Below are 17,716 nucleotides of genomic sequence, written 5' to 3'. Positions count from 1 at the left end.
CCACTTCCATGTCCCAGCAAAGCGTCTAGTTGTCCATGCCTTAGAGCTTTGGAAAGGAAGTGTAAAAACTTTTGATATATTTTATTGGAAATAATTCTTCTTTTCTTTCTTTTTCTTATCCATCTCTTGAAAGCATTCCTACAGGGATCGCTCTGGATTAGCAGTCAAAACAGCATAAGAATAGATTTTTTCATGTATATAATGAAATAACACATTTGACAGCATGTGAGTTCTAGGCTGGATAGAGGCTTTTTATTTTTTCTTTCCCATTGTATTTATTTATAAATGAATGAAAGTATACATGTCATCAAAAAAAACTTTTTATTTTGCAGATATTAACGACAATTTGAATTACATTCCTCTTTATCTGTTTTTTGATGGAATTTGATGTATTGTTTCTGAAATCTATATACCATTATGTTAACTGTTGATGAGCCCGCCAAGTTTCTGAAGGCGGGATGTCCTTATGATGTCAGCTTTTAACACTATATTTATGTTCTTTTGGCTTGCTGTCCTGATGAAGAGGGCTGCGTCCCTCGAAACGTGTTGACCTGGGCCTACAATGGAATTAAAAAGACATAAATTTAATACAATCGAGCAGTGTGGTGAGAGCGGGGCAAAAAAACCCTTTCTCCTATACACTTCCATGCATTAACCTCGGGGAGCTGCAGCTTACCACTTTATATTCAGCTAAAATAGGGGTTTCGACTTTCACAACCGCTATAAGTGAGTGATTCTGACATATATACTTAAGAGGTAACCGGTTAAAACCCTATTGCACTTTCTTCTTCTGCAGTTTTGTTGCTGTCTAGGTCATAAACCAAACACTGCAGCAGAGCTATGGCAAGGTTTAGAAGAACAGACCGATCAGTGATTCTCCCTGCTGCACCTCTAACTCGGTCTGGTCATCTGCGATAATGGGCGTAAACTGGTGGCAGCTTTATTATTAGCGCCCATTTCCACCATTCCTCTACCGCTTTTCCTGTTTTTACAGTGCAGCAAAAGCACTTGAATTTGCAAACTCACTGACTCATGTGTGACCTGCCCACACGGTGATACTCTACATATCATATGTTGGCAAGGATTAGTGAGCGGCAGATGGGCAGTAGCTGAATACCAGTTTCAACATGACGGTAAGACTGGGAGTCAGCCACCGCACCAGCTGTTGAGTGGGTGTTGATCGCTGACATTTGTGAGAACTTTGAGTACTGCAGCAAGCTCATGAGCGGTGATCATACTATTATCAACTTAACCATCTCACTGCTATGTCTGCTGAAACAATCACTGCATAATCTCAAAGAGGAAGCTTTGAGTGCCCAGCATGTGGCTATGGACCCAGATTTTGCAAATGGTGATACTACTCAACCCAGCCAATATTCTGAGGCAACATAAGGTGATGATGAGGAGGATGAGGAGGGAGAGGACGTGTTATACTGACACAGGGGACTCTCAACCCCAGCTTCATGTCTGTCCAGCATGGATGAGCTAGAGAGGAGGGGGTGGAGGAAGAGACGAGTCAGTGTGAGGAAAGGATGGGTATTGTTCTTCCTGGTGCAGACACAGAACCTTTGCCTACTTGCAGCTTGGCCCACATGGCACAGATCACTTGTAAGTGTCTGTGGTAAGATCCTCGTGTGATACACATTTTATCCAACAACCTATACTGATTGGCCACCTTTCTGGACCCACATTACAAAGAGAAAGTTCCTTCCTTCCGTTTGGAGTCACCAAAGAGTTGCACAATGGAATCCTTCAACAGAGTCGTTGTAGATCAGTTGCTGAAAACATCACCCTCAGACAACACTGGTGGCAGAGTTACCAACTCTTTTCAACACCAAGGATTAATGGGGAGAGACACAGAAGTAGGGGAAAATGTGCCCAAACTGGGCCATCTTCAATAAACCGCCATTTCAGCAAGGGCTATCTGTGCCTGTAACAATGCCAAGGAGGGAGAAGTTGCACAACATGGTCAAGGGGTAATTAAGAGACCCTACCTGTGTCCTTTCTGATGCTTCAGTTCCCTTTAATTATTGTGTGTCTAAGCTGAACACTTGACCCGACCTCTCCTTTTGCGCCTTGGAGTTGCTGGCTTGCCTGGCTGCTAGTGTGATATCGGAGCTGGATTTCAGTTCTGCAGGGGCAATCATCCCTGATAGGCGTACACGCCTCTCCACAGAAAATGCAGACAGACTTACTCTGATTAAATTCAACAAGAACTGGATTTCTCCAAAGTTTGTAATCCCTCCAGATGAGAGCAAGCCAAAATGTTGGTTTTGACTACTGCTATTAATGTCCACCCCTTCCCATATAAAGCTGTTACCTTCCTGTGTCAACCATGACTCAACCCATAGGGCTAATTTTTGTAAACACTATGCACATTGTGCAGTGGTGGACTAACCAGGACAGTACTCCTACTGCAGCCTAACTAGTATTTGTCATTGGAGGCCCTTGTGATGGTGACTCCATGCATCAATCATGACTCAGGCCATAGGGCTAATTTTTGTACACAATGAACATTGTGTAGTGGTCAAACCAGGACAATAATCCTACCAAACTAATATTTCTCATTGGAGACCCTTGTCATGAGTTGTACCACATTGTGACTAAGAAAAGGGATACATATTCGATAGAAACCTACTGTCAGTCACCATAGCTGGCAAAAAAATCCCTGAGTCGTCCCACATTGTGACTGAGATAGGGGATAAATATTCAATAGCAATCTGCAGAATGACATGGAGGAGGAGGATAAAGCCCAACGCTACAATGGGCGCATTGTAAACTGCTGTGGCATATGTATGAGGGAGGAACCGCCCAAATGTATAAGTAAGAACAGTCCCTTCCAAACGTATGGTACTGGACCACTTCTGGCCCAGCTGAAAATACACTCTAACATCACAGTAGCAGCCTAGAAAGGCATATAAGGAGAGGTGCATATAGTGTATCAGGCAGTGCAAAATGCTGATAGTACTGCTTTGTATTTGGCAAGCCCACTAGCATCGTATTAATGTGGCTGATGTTGACAACACCAGCCATTCTGTGTCCCCCTAAATATTGGGGAAACAGGACCGGTGCATTTAGTATGTCATGCAACACACAATGCTAGTAGTACTGCTTGCATTTGGCAAGCACCCTAGCAATGTATTAATGTGGCTAATGTGGATGGCACAAACCAAGCTGTGACCCCCAAAAATAATGGAAGAAAAAGGACCATGCTTTTAAACAAGAGGCAGCACAAAATGACACTACTCTGTGTGCTGGAAAAAAAGAGGTCTGCCTCTGACAAGACCTGTTCTTATATGGACACTGGAAGAACAGGTTGACCTCTCTCTACCTAATTCACAATGTTTCCCTCCCTGCTGTGACTTTGTTCAGTGGTTTCAGCTCTTGAAAGAGCTCTTGCATTCTGGTGCTATGGAGGCAGTGACAGGCTCCTTTAAACTCTGTCCCTGCTCGAACATCTATACCTCCCTACATTACACTGACTTTTACACTGCAGGTACGTAGCCCTGAAAAGGGCTTTTGTGTGATTAAAAGTCCTAAACACTCTCCTTAGCAGCTGCTTGCTCTGTCCCAATGCTAATACAATGCTGGCTCTAGATTTAATGTGCGCAAAATGGCAGCGCAAGGGGTTTTATGGACCCTATGATGCTGCCAGCCAATCACAGTAATACCACAACCAAGATGGCTGCAGCACCACTGTGATTTGTTAAGAAGCCAAGCATGTTTAGTGGCTGTAAATCAGATGCCAAACCTGTTGGGAGGGGCATACAAATATTGTGAGGTGAGTACACAAAAACTTGCAATATAACGAGTAACTCGAATACCGTGCTATCCATGCGAATAGTAACGATTACACTCACTCATCACTAGTTGTCCCACAAAAATAATTATTCAAAACACAATAGTGACTGTATTCACCTTTTCGAGGCAGGCTCCAAAATTTATTTAAATTAATCTTAGAATCCACCTCAAATAGATGTATACAGACCAAAAATAATGTCCGACAAAGCACAAGATGTTTCCATCTACATCATTACAGCCAGTGGCCCTGTCAGTGTATTCATCCAAATCTTTTCTAAATCCTGCCTTCTAGAGCTTCAGACTTAAGCACTGATAGAGCCACTGACTGTAGGATAAAACCAAAGGTGAACCCAGCCAAGGGTTTAATGTGTTAGTTAACTGTTGCCCAAAGGGGCACTTTGCACAATACGACATCGCAGGTGCGATGTCGGTGGGGTCAAATTAAAAGTGACGCACATCCGGCATCGCAGGCGATATCATAGTGTGTAAATCCTAGATGATACGATTAACGAGCGCAAAAGCGTCGTAATCGTATCATCGGTGTAACGTCGGCGTGATCCATAATTACGCTGACGTGATGGTCTGATGTTGTTCCTCGCTCCTGCGGCAGCACACATCGCTGTGTGTGAAGTCGCAAGAGCGAGGAACATCTCCTACCGGCGTCACCACGGTTCCCGTAGGATATGCGGAAGGAAGGAGGTGGGCGGGATGTTTACATCCCGTTCATCTCCGCCCCTCCGCTCCTATTGGCTGCCTGCCGTGTGACGTCGCATTGATGCCGCACAACCCGCCCCCTTGATAAGGAGGCGGGTCACCGGCCAGAGCGACGTTGGACAGCAGGTGAGTACATGTGAAGCTGCCGTAGCGATAATGTTCGCTACTGCAGCTATCACAATGATATTGCAGCTGCGACGGGGGTGGGGACTATCGCGCTCTGCATCGCAGCATTGGCTTGCGATGTCGCAGCGTGCAAAGTACCCCAAACACTTTGCATTCACTATCTTCTCTCTTCAAGAGTGACACTACTCTCCAACCAGCCATCATCCTGATTATGTGAGGATTAGACGATCCTCATCGGATTCAGTTTTTACAGAAAACGTAGAGCTGAGTTTTTACAGGTATGTCACTTTATTCACCTGAAATGCATTACATTAATCTGTAGATTATGACTTATATAAATTGACAGTTGTCAGTTTGAACAGCGCTTTTTTTACATCTTTGTTCCTTAGACTATAAATGAGAGGGTTTAGCATAGGGATGATGGCGGTGTATAGCACAGACAAGGGTTTGTCTTGAGCAAGCAAATACTGAGATGAAGGTCTCATGTGCATGATTAGTACAGATCCATAATACAGAATTACAACAGTTAAGTGTGATGCACAAGTAGAGAAGGCCTTATGCCTTCCAGCTGAAGAAGTAATTTTAAGGATATTTGATATGATGAAAATGTATGAAATCAATGTAAGCAAAAAGGCTGGGAGGGCTACCACCGAGCCAACAACATAAGTCATAATTTCAATGAACAGCTTATCAACGCAGGATAGATTTAATAACACTGACAAGTCACAGAAAAAATGATTGATGACACGGGGCCTACATATAGGTAGTTGTGATATGACCACCGTATGTGCCAATGGATCCAAAAATCCCACCACCCAAGAGGCAGTTGCCAGGAGTAAACATACCTTCTTGTTCATTAAAATTGGATAATGCAATGGCTTGCAAATGGCCACATACCGATCATAAGACATGGCCGTCAAAGAGACAAATTCAGTGCAAGCCAACGACATAAAAATATAGAGTTGGGTGATGCAAGCCGCAAATGAGATCTTTCTTGGACCTGCTGCGAGAATGAAGAGAAGCTGCGGCTGAGTAACAGAAGAGTAGGATATATCAAGAAACGATAAATTACTGATAAAAAAGTACATGGGGTTGTGCAGTTCTTGGCTAAGACAGATGATAAGAATTATAATAAGGTTTCCTAAAACAGTGAGAAAATATGTGAGAAGGAAGACAACAAAAAGTGACAACTGAAGGTCAGGAACTTCTGAAAACCCAAGAAGAAGCAACTCTTTTCCATGGCTGTTATTTTGAAAGTTCATCTTCATTCTTGATCTATTTTGACCTGATGTTGTGTATAGAAGAACATTTAGGTAATTTTTTTTAGACAATTTTGAAGCAGGAATAGCTATTGCTGAATGCTAGATTTTATGGCTTGTTAAGTGAATAGACAGTGTGGTGAAATTTTTTTGAAAGGATCTATTTTTCACTGTGTATCACAATATTGGTTCTTTCAATATCCTTTAATACTAGAAGTCCCAGAGAGGGGTCATTTGACATTTCTACTATTGGAACCCTATGGATCTCGAAATTCCTAGGACTTCTAGAGTTAACAGCTTTAAAAGTGTAAAAAAAAAAAAAACAGATTTCCATAAAAAAAGGTATAGAAAAAAAACTTTAACATATGAAGTAAAACTTTCATATTTGAACTTAAAGTAGGTGTATCAGAAAATGACATTACATTTTTTCTCCATATCACGAAAGTAGTATAAGCTCTCAACGGGAGGTGCACTAAAGGAGCTGCGATGTGCAGGACCTCTATAGCAGAAGAACCATTGATTCTCTTAAAACCTGTGCATTAATTTGGGGGCATTTCCCATCAGTCAGAAATCACTCACTAGCATCAGTGTACCTCCACCAATGATTTTCTCCAATTGTAAAATATTTAAATTCCCATAATGAGAAAAGTTATTCTAGTCAAGATACTATCCTAAATACTGTATCACCATATAAAAGGTATAATATAAGGTTATAATATCATTTTATTTTGCAATGTGATTGAGAAAAAACTAAACAAAATATATATTTTCTCCTTCAAGTGTTTGAATTTACAAATATATAATATTAAGGCTTTATGATAAAAAGGAAAATTAAAATGGCTAATAAAGAGTTCAGTTTTTCACATTTTTTCTATATTTTTATTATAATTAGCCAATTCATAAATTCATATATTCATTTCTGAAATCAAACCTAAAATATATGAAAATATATTAAAAAAGTATAGGAAAAAAATATTGAATTTTTTTTTGTTTGTGTTTGTACATACCTGTATATGCACATTATGCAGGACACATTTATTACACCTTGTATGGCTTGTTAGATTGTGCGGCAGAGATAATCTCTTGCTCGTTAACACCAGCCTGTAATTTATACATTTTTGCAATAGTAATATTCCCAGTAGTTTTCAATACTGACGGTCCCCTTAGGAAAAAGGAGTCAATCTATGTACAAATATTATAATCCTCCTTGGCCTAAGGTCTCTGCTAGTTAACTCTTTTTCTCCTAGGCTGCAGAATAATACATTATTTCTAATATTATTATAATTATTTATAATACTTGTTTATACAGTGCATTGAAAAAGTATTCATACCCCTTGAAGCTTTCCATTTTTTCCCACTACGCTCACATACTTAAATTTATTTTATGTGATATACCAACATTGGGTACAAGTATTTGTGTAGTGTAAATTAAATGATACAGGGTTTTCTAAATATTTTAAAAATCTGAAATTTGTGACATGAATTTTCATTCAGCCTCATGGAGTCAATACTTTGTAGAATCTCCTTTTGCTACAATTACTACTGAAAGTCTTTTGACGTTGTCTCAACCAATTTTGCACATCTAGAGCCTGACATTTTTTCCCATTATTCTTTGCAAAATATCTGTAGCTCAGTGAGATTGGATGGAGAAAACTGTGGGAAGAAAGGCGCAAATAGGGTCTTACCCGGTATAACAATGGGAGGTGAATGTATAACAGGAACACTCACCTGATGCGGTTGTGCCAGTCACAACCCCTTTGACAGCATGAAAGTAACGTGGAAGGCAGCAGTCCCGCAAAAACGGAGTGATTTCAGACAACAGTAGAAAAGCAGGTTTAAATACCGCGCCAAACCACAGGAGTCCAGATGAAGTTAGTAAATCTCTTTTCTTTATTTTCACAGGTCTACGCGTTTCAAGGACATATCTGTCCTCTTCCTCAGGACAAAATGCAGAGAATACTATCATGTTAGTATTCTCTGCATTTTGTCCTGAGGAAGAGGACGGATATGTCCTTGAAACACGTAGACCTGTGAAAATAAAGAAAAGAGATTTACTAACTTCATCTGGACTCCTGTGGTTTGGCGCGGTATTTAAACCTGCTTTTCTCCTGTTGTCTGAAATCACTGAGATTGGATGGAGACATCTGTGAAAAGTAATTTCCGAGTCTTTCCCCAAATTCTCAATGGGATTTCGGGCTGGACTTTGACTGGGCCATTCAAACACATGAATATGATTTGACACCATTCATTGTAATTCTGGCAGTTCTGTTCTTGGTTGTAGTCTATGGAAGATGATCCTACTCTCCAGTCTCAAAGCTTTTTTATCCTCTAACAGGTTTCTCTCCAGGATTACCCTGTATTATTTAGCTCCATCCATCTTCCCATCAAGTCTGACCAGCTTCCCTGTTCCTTCTGAAGAAAAGCCTTCCCACAGCATGATCTTGCTACCACCATGTGTGACGATGGGTATGGTGTTTTCAGGGTGATGTGCAGTGTTAGTTTTCTACCACACATAGCATTTTGCATTTAGCCCTAAAAGTTTTAATTTGGTCTCGTCTGATGAGAACTCTTTATTCCACATGCCATGTAGATGACAAAGCTAGCATGTGGAAGAATACAAGCTATATTATTGAATGGGTCTCTTATTCCAAATAGATTGGTGTACACAGTTTAAAAATATACAGCGGATGAAATAAGTATTGAACATGTCACCAATTTTTAAGTAAATATATTTCTAATTGTGCTATTGATATGAATTTCTCACTGTATGTCGGTAAAGTTATGTGTAAAAATTATAATTGACACAGGGAAAAGTATTGAGCACATGAATACATAGAAGTGCAAAAAGTCATGGTATTAGTGAACAATAATATCAGCTGGTTAAAGTAATGAACTATAAAGAGGTGTCTCCTTACCAAGGGGCCACACAAGAAACCTCTCATGATGGGTAAAACCATTGAGCTATTTCAAGACATTTGCAACCTTATTTTTGCAAAACATACTAATGGCATTGGTTATAGAAGAAATTTTAAACTACTGAAGGATCCCGTGAGCACTGTTGGGGCCATAAACCAGAAGTGGAAAGAATATAATTTGACCATAAACCTGCAATGACCATGTGCTCCTTTTAAAATTTCAGACAGAGTTGTGAAAATAATTATCAGAAGAGTTGTTCAAGAACCAAGAACCACCAGTAGAGAGCTACAGAAAGACCTGCAATCAGCAGATACAATTGTCTAAAAAAAATAAGTAATACACTCCCCATCCATGGCCTGTATGCATGCTCACCACGCAAGACTCCATTGTTGAACAAAAATGTCTGGCCATTTAAGTTTACTTAACATTTAGAGAAGCCTTTGAAATACTGGGAGAATATAATCTGGTCAAATGAGACCAAAAATGAACTCTTTGGATGTCATAATACAAACCATATTTGGAGACCAAAACGCACTGCATATAACCTCAAAAATACCATGTCAACTGGGAAGTTTGGAGCTGAGAACATCAGGGTGTGGGGCTCTTTTTCAACATATGACACTGATAAACTTCATATAAATGAAGGAGGAATAGACAAATGTACCGGAATGTTCTTGAGAAAATTCTGCTGCCATCAACCGGGATGAGAAAGATGAAATGAGGATGAATATTTCAGCAACACAATGATCCCAAACACATAGCCAAGGAAACTCTCAATTGTTTTCAGATTAAAAAAAATACACATATGGCCAGGCAATTACCTGACTTTAATCCAATAGAAAATTATGGAAGCAACTTATGCTCAAAGTTCATTGAAGGAGACCATGGGACCTTCAGGATGTGAAAGTGTTTATGTAGACGAATGGGCTAAAATCACACCTGTGCAATGCATATCACTAGTTTCTCCATATAGGCGACATCCCGGAGCTTTTTCAGCAAAAAAGGCTTTTGTATCAAGTATTAAATACATTTCAGTAGGTACTGTATGTTCAATACTTTTTGTGTGTCATATCTCATTATTACATGTAACTTAATTTATGGGCAGCTACGGTTTGATTTCTTTGCTTCTATGGATTGGATGAGGTCTAACCGACATCTGATGCGAATTTTATGTCAATAGCACCTTTAGAAATATATTTGCTTAGAAAATTGTTGATGTGTTCTTCATCCAATACTTATTTCATCTTCTGTATGTCAGAATTATATATACAGTATAACCGTGCCTCACCGTGTCTTATTGAATGATGTAGTCCGCTTTGTTTGTCTGGGTCTCCAGCAACAGCTTAGACTCGGAAGCTTCTCATGAAAAAGGATAAAGGGCGAGCCCCATAATTAAAATCTTCATCTTTATTCAGCAAATTTTTAAAACATCATGATGGTTGAATTATAGTCTCAACATGTTTCAGGCAAGCATGCCCTAAGGTGGGATTTACATGCTGTGACATCGGTAACGATTAGTGATGAGCGAGCATGCTTGTAACTACTCGGTACTCGCATGAGTATCGCTGTACTCGGGCTGCTCGGCGGGGACCGAGTAATCTCGCGATACTCGTGCTGTACTCGTGGTCTTCATTTCTGCATGTTGGCGCTCTTTTGAGAGCCAGCCCTCATGCAGGGATTGGCTGGCAGACCACTGCAATGCCACAGCCCTGTTAGTTGTGGAATTGCAGTGATTGGCCGGCCTGCACAGCATGACCGAGCCTTTATACCGGCCGGCGCGCTGTGCTCTGCTCACAGCTATCCAGACAGTCAGTGCAGGGAGAGTGTCGCTGATTCAGGGAAAGCTTTGCGGCCCTTTATAGCTTTTTCAGTTGCAGGGCTGCAAACAGTGTGACCAAAAGTCCTTCTCAGGACTATTCTAGTTGTATACAGGCAGGCAGGGTATAGCCAGGTCGGAGTACAGTAGCAGAGTCCTTCTCAGGACTATTGTTGCTATATACAGGCAGGGTATAGCCAGGTCTGAATACAGGCTAGTGACCAGAAGAGTCCTTGTCAGGACTATTGTACCAGTATACAGGCAGGCAGGCAGGCAGGGTAGTGGTGACCGTATACCAGCCTTCATCATATCTGGGGCTGGTGTACACAGTGTAAAACAGTCCAGATAGTGTCTGACTTGTCTGTAATTGTCGCTCCCCAAAAAAACCTGTTAGGTTCTTATTGCGTCCGTGCTTGGTTTTTAAAACCGCACGTGTGTGCCTGTTGGTGGCAGCGTACAGGTGCACTTGTGTGCAATTTCCACAAACTTTGATATAACGCACAAGTAGTGAATATACACGTCAGCAGTGCACAGCATTGCAAAATGCGCAAGGGCATTGGCAAGGAACAAGGAAGTGGACGTGATGGTGGTGCAGGCAGAGGCCGAGGTCGTGGGCAAGCTCTAATTTCGCCACAACAAAGGGCCACATCTAGTCGCTCGCACGTCCTGTCCCAAATTCTTGGGGACCGCAGCAGTACACCGCTCTTGAACCAAGACCAGTGTCAACAGGTTGTTAGTTGGATAGCAGATAATGCTTCCAGTCAGATTGGCACCACCACAAACACTCTGTCTTCCACACGGTCAAGTGTCAGTAGCCGTGATACTGCACCGCACATTTCTGAACCTGATCCTCCTTCCTACCACCAGGCTGAGTACACGTCCTCCTCGGACATTAATGATCCCACACTTGGACACTCGGAAGAGCTGTTCACGTTTCCATTCACACATTCTGGCCTCTCGCCAGCTCATATTGAAGTGGGTCATGAGGAGATCGTCTGTACAGATGGCCAAATATTTGAGCAGCCACATTCTCACGAAGTTGGCAACGTGTCTCAACAAGTGGTGGACGATGATGAGACACAATTGACAGGAAGTCAGGAGGAGGAGCAGGGTGCGGAAGAGGAAGACGACGTGGTGGATGATCCAGTAACTGACCCAACCTGGCAGGAGGATATGCAAAGCGAGGACAGCAGTGCACAGGGGGAGGGAGGCGTAGCATCACAACAGGCAGTAAGAAGCAGGGTGGTGGCCCCAGGCAGAAGTCAGGCAACCGTTCCCCGGAACAACACGACGACACAAGGTGCCTGTACAAATGTTAGGTCTTCCCGAGTCTGGCAGTTTTTTAAGTTGGATCCAGATGATTCAAAAAAGGCCATTTGCAACACCTGCCGTGCCAGCATCAGCAGGGGTACCAAAACTAGCAGCCTGACCACCACCAGCATGATCAGGCACATGTCAGCCAAGCACCCGACTTTGTGGGAAGTACAACAGAGTCGAGGAGCAGTGCTTGCTGATGTCACTGCTACGTCTTCGCTGGTTGTGCATGCGAGCCAATCCCCTGTCCATGCTGCCTGCGAACAAGCCTCCTCCACTCCTGCACCTGCAGTTGCCTACGCAGAAAGAACACCATCATCAAGCACGTCCTTGTCCCAGCGCAGCGTTCAGTTATCCATTCAGCAAACCTTTGAACGCAGGCGCAAATACACTGCCAACACCCCACATGCCACAGTTCTAAATGCTAACATTTCGCGACTGCTTGCGCTGGAAATGTTGCCTTTTAGGCTGGTGGAGACAGAAGCATTACGTGACCTGATGGCGGCAGCTGTCCCACGTTACTCGGTCCCCAGCCGCCACTATTTCTCCCGGTGTGCCGTCCCCGCGTTGCATAACCACGTGTCACAAAACATCACACGTGCCCTGAACAACGCTGTTTCACCCAAGGTCCACCTAACCACAGACACGTGGACAAGTGCTTGTGGGCAAGGCCGCTACATCTCGTTGACGGCACACTGGGTTAATATTGTGGAAGCTGGGACCCAGTCTGAGCGAGGGACGGAACACGTCCTTCCCACACCAAGGTTTGCAGGCCCTACCTCAGTCAGTGTTTCACCCACACTCTACAGCTCCGGAATGTCATGCTCTTCAGCCTCCTCCTCCTCCTGCGCATCCTCATCCACTGTACCCTCCACACCAGTCACAAGCTGGAAGCACTGCAGCACTGCCTCGGCGAAGCGGCAACAGGCTGTGCTGAAGCTAATCTGCATAGGTGACAAACCCCACAATGCAGAAGAGCTGTGGACAGCTCTGAAACAGCAGGCAGATCACTGGCTCACACCTCTGAACCTAAAGCCAGGAAAGGTCGTGTGTGACAATGGCCGGAACCTGGTGGCGGCTTTGAGGCGAGGCCAGCTGACACATGTTCCATGCGTGGCCCATGTGCTCAACCTCGTGGTTCAGCGGTTTCTAAAGTCATACCCAGAGCTGTCTGATCTGCTGGTAAAAGTTCGCCGCCTGTCTGCACATTTTCGAAAGTCACCTACTGCTTCAGCCGGCCTTGCCGGCTTTCAGCGCAGTTTGCATCTTCCGGCTCACAGACTGGTGTGTGATGTCCCCACGCGTTGGAATTCAACTCTGCACATGTTGGTCAGGATATGTGAGCAGAAGAGGGCAGTTGTTGAGTACCTGCATCACCTAAGCCGTCGGGAAATGGGTCAAACTCCACACATAACACCTGAGGAGTGGAGATGGATGTCAGACCTATGTACCATCCTCCAAAACTTTGAGGACTCCACCAAGATGGTGAGTGGTGATGACGCCATTATTAGCGTCACCATACCGCTACTCTGCCTTCTAAAACGGTCTCTGCTGAAAAACAAACATGATGCATTGCAGGCGTAGCGCGATGAGTTGCAGCAAGAAACAGTAGTGGGTGTGGGTGATGATAACACACAGCCCAGCCTCGTCTCATCACAACGTGCAGTGGAGGACTATGACGAGGAGGAGGATGAAGACATGGAGCAACTCTCCGGCCAAATTGAGGATATGACATGCACACCAGTCATATCCTCGGTTCAGCGTGGCTGGCCAGAGGACAGGGTAGATGAGGAGGAGGAGGAGGAGGAGGACAGCATGTTCAGTCATCTTGTTGGTCAGGCTACTGAAGTCCTGGCTGTTAAGAGTCTGGCGCACATGGCTGACTTTATGGTAAGCTGCCTGTCTCGTGACCCTCGCGTTAAGAACATCTTGGCCGACAATCATTACTGGTTGGTAACACTGTTAGACCCACGCTACAAGGAGAACTTTTTGTCTCTTATTCCCGTGGACGAGAGGTCAACCAAAATGCAGCAGTTCCGGAAGGCCATAGTCACGGAAGTAGGCAAAGCATTCCCCTCACAAAACGCTAGCGGCATAGGTCATGAATCAGTGGACAACCGAGGCGTACAGCCGAGAGAGGCACAAGTCCAATCCGCCAGAGGTAGGGGAACAGTCTTTAAGATGTGGGACAGTTTTCTCAGCCCCTCATGTACCACAGCCCCTGAGGTGCGGGGTAGTGCCACAAGAAATCCTAAGTTTGCCCAGATGCTGAAGGAGTACCTTGCAGATAGAACAACTGTACTCCGACATTCCTCTGTGCCTTACAATTATTGGGTATCCAAGCTGGACACGTGGCATGAATTGGCTCTCTATGCCTTGGAAGTCCTGGCCTGCCCTGCTGCTAGCGTTTTGTCAGAGCGTGTTTTTAGTGCCGCAGGTGGAATCATTACAGATAAACGCACCCGCCTGTCAACTGAAAATGCTGACAGGCTGACTCTGATCAAGATGAACAAGGGTTGGATTGGGCCAGACTTCACCATACCACCAGCAAATGAGAGCGGAATTTAAAGTTTGCCATGTACCTCCACTCACCCATGGGTACACACTTCTGGACTTTGGATAATCGCTGGGCTGCTCCTCCTTCTCCTCATGCGCCACCATGATGATGACCGTTACAAATTGCAATACTTAGGCCTTTGTTTCAGGTATACCCCCAGTGGTAAATTTTTTCGCCCATTCTTTGCAGAATGGACATTACAACGACAGGAGACCCGCTCCTTTGCAATGGGAACAATGTTTTGAGGCCCTCATGCACGTCTCTACCCAGGGACAACGTGGAGCCTCCCAATTTTTGGCTGCCCTGCCTAAGGGCTATACTATAATACACCCACTTCCTGACAATGGACACTTAATGTTTTGAGGCCCTCATGCACGTCTCTACCCAGGGACAACGTGGAGCCTCCCAATTTTTGGCTGCCCTGCCTAAGGGCTATACTATAATACACCCACTTCCTGACAATGGACACTTAATGTTTTGAGGCCCTCATGCACGTCTCTACCCAGGGACAACGTGGAGCCTCCCAATTTTTGGCTGCCCTGCCTAAGGGCTATACTATAATACACCCACTTCCTGACAATGGACACTTAATGTTTTGAGGCCCTCATGCACGTCTCTACCCAGGGAGAACGTGGAGCCTCCCAATTTTTGGCTGCCCTGCCTAAGGGCTATACTACAATAGACCCACTTCCTTCCAATGGGCACTTCAGGTTTACAGGCCCTCATGCACGTCTCTATCCAGGGACAACGTGGAGCCTCCCAATTTTTGGCTGCCCTGCCTAAGGGCTATACTACAATAGACCCACTTCCTTACAATGGGCACTTCAGGTTTACAGGCCATCATGCACGTCTCTATCCAGGGACAATGTGGAGCCTCCCAATTTTTGGCTGCCCTGCCTAAGGGCTATACTATAATACACCCACTTCCTGACAATGGACACTTAATGTTTTGAGGCCCTCATGCACGTCTCTACCCAGGGACAACGTGGAGCCTCCCAATTTTTGGCTGCCCTGCCTAAGGGCTATACTATAATACACCCACTTCCTGACAATGGACACTTAATGTTTTGAGGCCCTCATGCACGTCTCTACCCAGGGAGAACGTGGAGCCTCCCAATTTTTGGCTGCCCTGCCTAAGGGCTATACTACAATAGACCCACTTCCTTCCAATGGGCACTTCAGGTTTACAGGCCCTCATGCACGTCTCTATCCAGGGACAACGTGGAGCCTCCCAATTTTTGGCTGCCCTGCCTAAGGGCTATACTACAATAGACCCACTTCCTTACAATGGGCACTTCAGGTTTACAGGCCATCATGCACGTCTCTATCCAGGGACAATGTGGAGCCTCCCAATTTTTGGCTGCCCTGCCTAAGGGCTATACTATAATACACCCACTTCCTGACAATGGACACTTAATGTTTTGAGGCCCTCATGCACGTCTCTACCCAGGGACAACGTGGAGCCTCCCAATTTTTGGCTGCCCTGCCTAAGGGCTATACTATAATACACCCACTTCCTGACAATGGACACTTAATGTTTTGAGGCCCTCATGCACGTCTCTACCCAGGGACAACGTGGAGCCTCCCAATTTTTGGCTGCCCTGCCTAAGGGCTATACTACAATAGACCCACTTCCTTCCAATGGGCACTTCAGGTTTACAGGCCCTCATGCACGTCTCTATCCAGGGACAACGTGGAGCCTCCCAATTTTTGGCTGCCCTGCCTAAGGGCTATACTACAATAGACCCACTTCCTTACAATGGGCACTTCAGGTTTACAGGCCATCATGCACGTCTCTATCCAGGGACAATGTGGAGCCTCCCAATTTTTGGCTGCCCTGCCTAAGGGCTATACTACAATAGACCCACTTCCTTACAATGGGCACTTCAGGTTTACAGGCCCTCATGCACGTCTGTATGCAGGGGCATTGGTGAACCTCACAATTTTGGACTGCCCTGGCAAAGGAAAATACTACAAAGACTCACTTCCTCAAAATGGGCACATTAGACTCAAGAGGCCTTCATGTACGTCTCTTCTCAGGGACATCGGAGTGCCACACAATGTTTTCACGTAAAATCTTTCATGTATTAATCTCAAAAAGTAACATACACCAGCTCTATCTCACTATTGGTTATGTGCCCTTAACATTTCCGCCATGAAAAATCATTTTGGGGTCATTTTGGAAGGTTTTCTGGTGAGTCCGTAAAAATGGCGTAAAACGCGGACAAAATTGTTCACAGCTGTGACTTTTCAGTGATAAATGCTTCAAGGGGTCTTCCCCATGCTGTTGCCATGTCATTTGAGCACTTTTCTGAGACTTTTCGGACATTTTTAGGGTTTTTCCATGCTGCCGGGGGGTCATTTCACAAAAATACTCGGGTCTCCCATAGGATAACATTGGGCTCGTTGCTCGGGCCGAGTACACGAGTATCTTGGGAGGCTCGGCCCGAGCTTCGAGCACCCGAGCTTTTTAGTACTCGCTCATCACTAGTAACGATATATCGTCGGGGTCAGGTCATTAGTGACACACATCCGGTGCCGTTACAGACATCGCAGTGTGTAAACCCTAGGCGCGGCGATCACCCGTCACTCCATTCCATAATGTCGTTACTGCTGCCGGTACGATGTTGTTTGTCGTTCCTGCAGCAGCACACATCGCTGTGTGTGACAACGCAGGAGCGACAAACATCTCCTTACCTGCGTTCCGCCGGCAATGAGGAATGAAGGAGGTGGCCGGGATGTTATGTCCTGCTCATCTCCGCCTCTCTGCTTCTATAAGCCGGCCGCTTAGTGGCGTCGCAGTGACGCCACACGACCCACCCCCTTGAAGGAGGGATTGTTCGGCAGTCACCGCGATGTTGCAGACCAGGTATGTGCGTGTGACGCTGCCGTAGCAATAATGTTCGCTACGGCAGGGATCACACCATATTGCATGTACGACAGGGGCGGGTGCTATCGCGCTCGACATCGCTAGCCGATGCTAGCGATGTCGCAGAGTGTAAAGCCCGCCTTAGTCACTGAGATACAAAATCACTATAACCCAAGGTTTAAAAGCACTAATTCACCAACCAATGATCATATAGACATCTGTTAGCAATAATTACACATATGAAGATCATTTACATAATCACAAGTCACTCCATGAATTTCTTCCAATGTATATGCAATAAACCATAAAATTCGTGTTGCAATTAATACATTTTTTATATCCAT

General features: G+C 44.6%; 2 protein-coding genes across 2 annotated transcripts in view; one reads left to right on the top strand and one right to left on the bottom strand.

Annotated features, from left to right (window-relative positions):
• The first annotated feature begins 4,880 nt into the window (after positions 1–4,880).
• LOC142257780 (C-reactive protein-like) overlaps positions 4,881–17,716 on the top strand; it is a 37,865-nt gene continuing 25,029 nt past the window's right edge. Inside the window, exons 1-2 of the mRNA XM_075329974.1 lie at positions 4,881–4,919; positions 8,236–8,366. Coding sequence (XP_075186089.1) covers positions 8,336–8,366 — 31 coding nt within the window. The 5' untranslated portion in view covers positions 4,881–4,919; positions 8,236–8,335. The remainder of the gene's footprint in view (positions 4,920–8,235; positions 8,367–17,716) is intronic.
• On the bottom strand, positions 4,965–5,903 carry LOC142257666 (olfactory receptor 6F1-like). Its single transcript, XM_075329804.1, has one exon. It carries the CDS (start codon positions 5,901–5,903, stop codon positions 4,965–4,967), a length of 939 nt encoding a protein of 312 aa, XP_075185919.1.

Source organism: Anomaloglossus baeobatrachus, chromosome 12 (assembly GCF_048569485.1).
Source record: "Anomaloglossus baeobatrachus isolate aAnoBae1 chromosome 12, aAnoBae1.hap1, whole genome shotgun sequence".
NCBI classification, from domain to species: domain Eukaryota; kingdom Metazoa; phylum Chordata; class Amphibia; order Anura; family Aromobatidae; genus Anomaloglossus; species Anomaloglossus baeobatrachus.
This window is presented reverse-complemented; position numbering and strand designations above follow the sequence as displayed.

Excerpts from the sequence above, each read along its gene's own strand:
- LOC142257666 (XM_075329804.1), bottom strand. The coding sequence starts at position 5,903 with ATGAACTTTCAAAATAACAGCCATGGAAAAGAGTTGCTTCTTCTTGGG.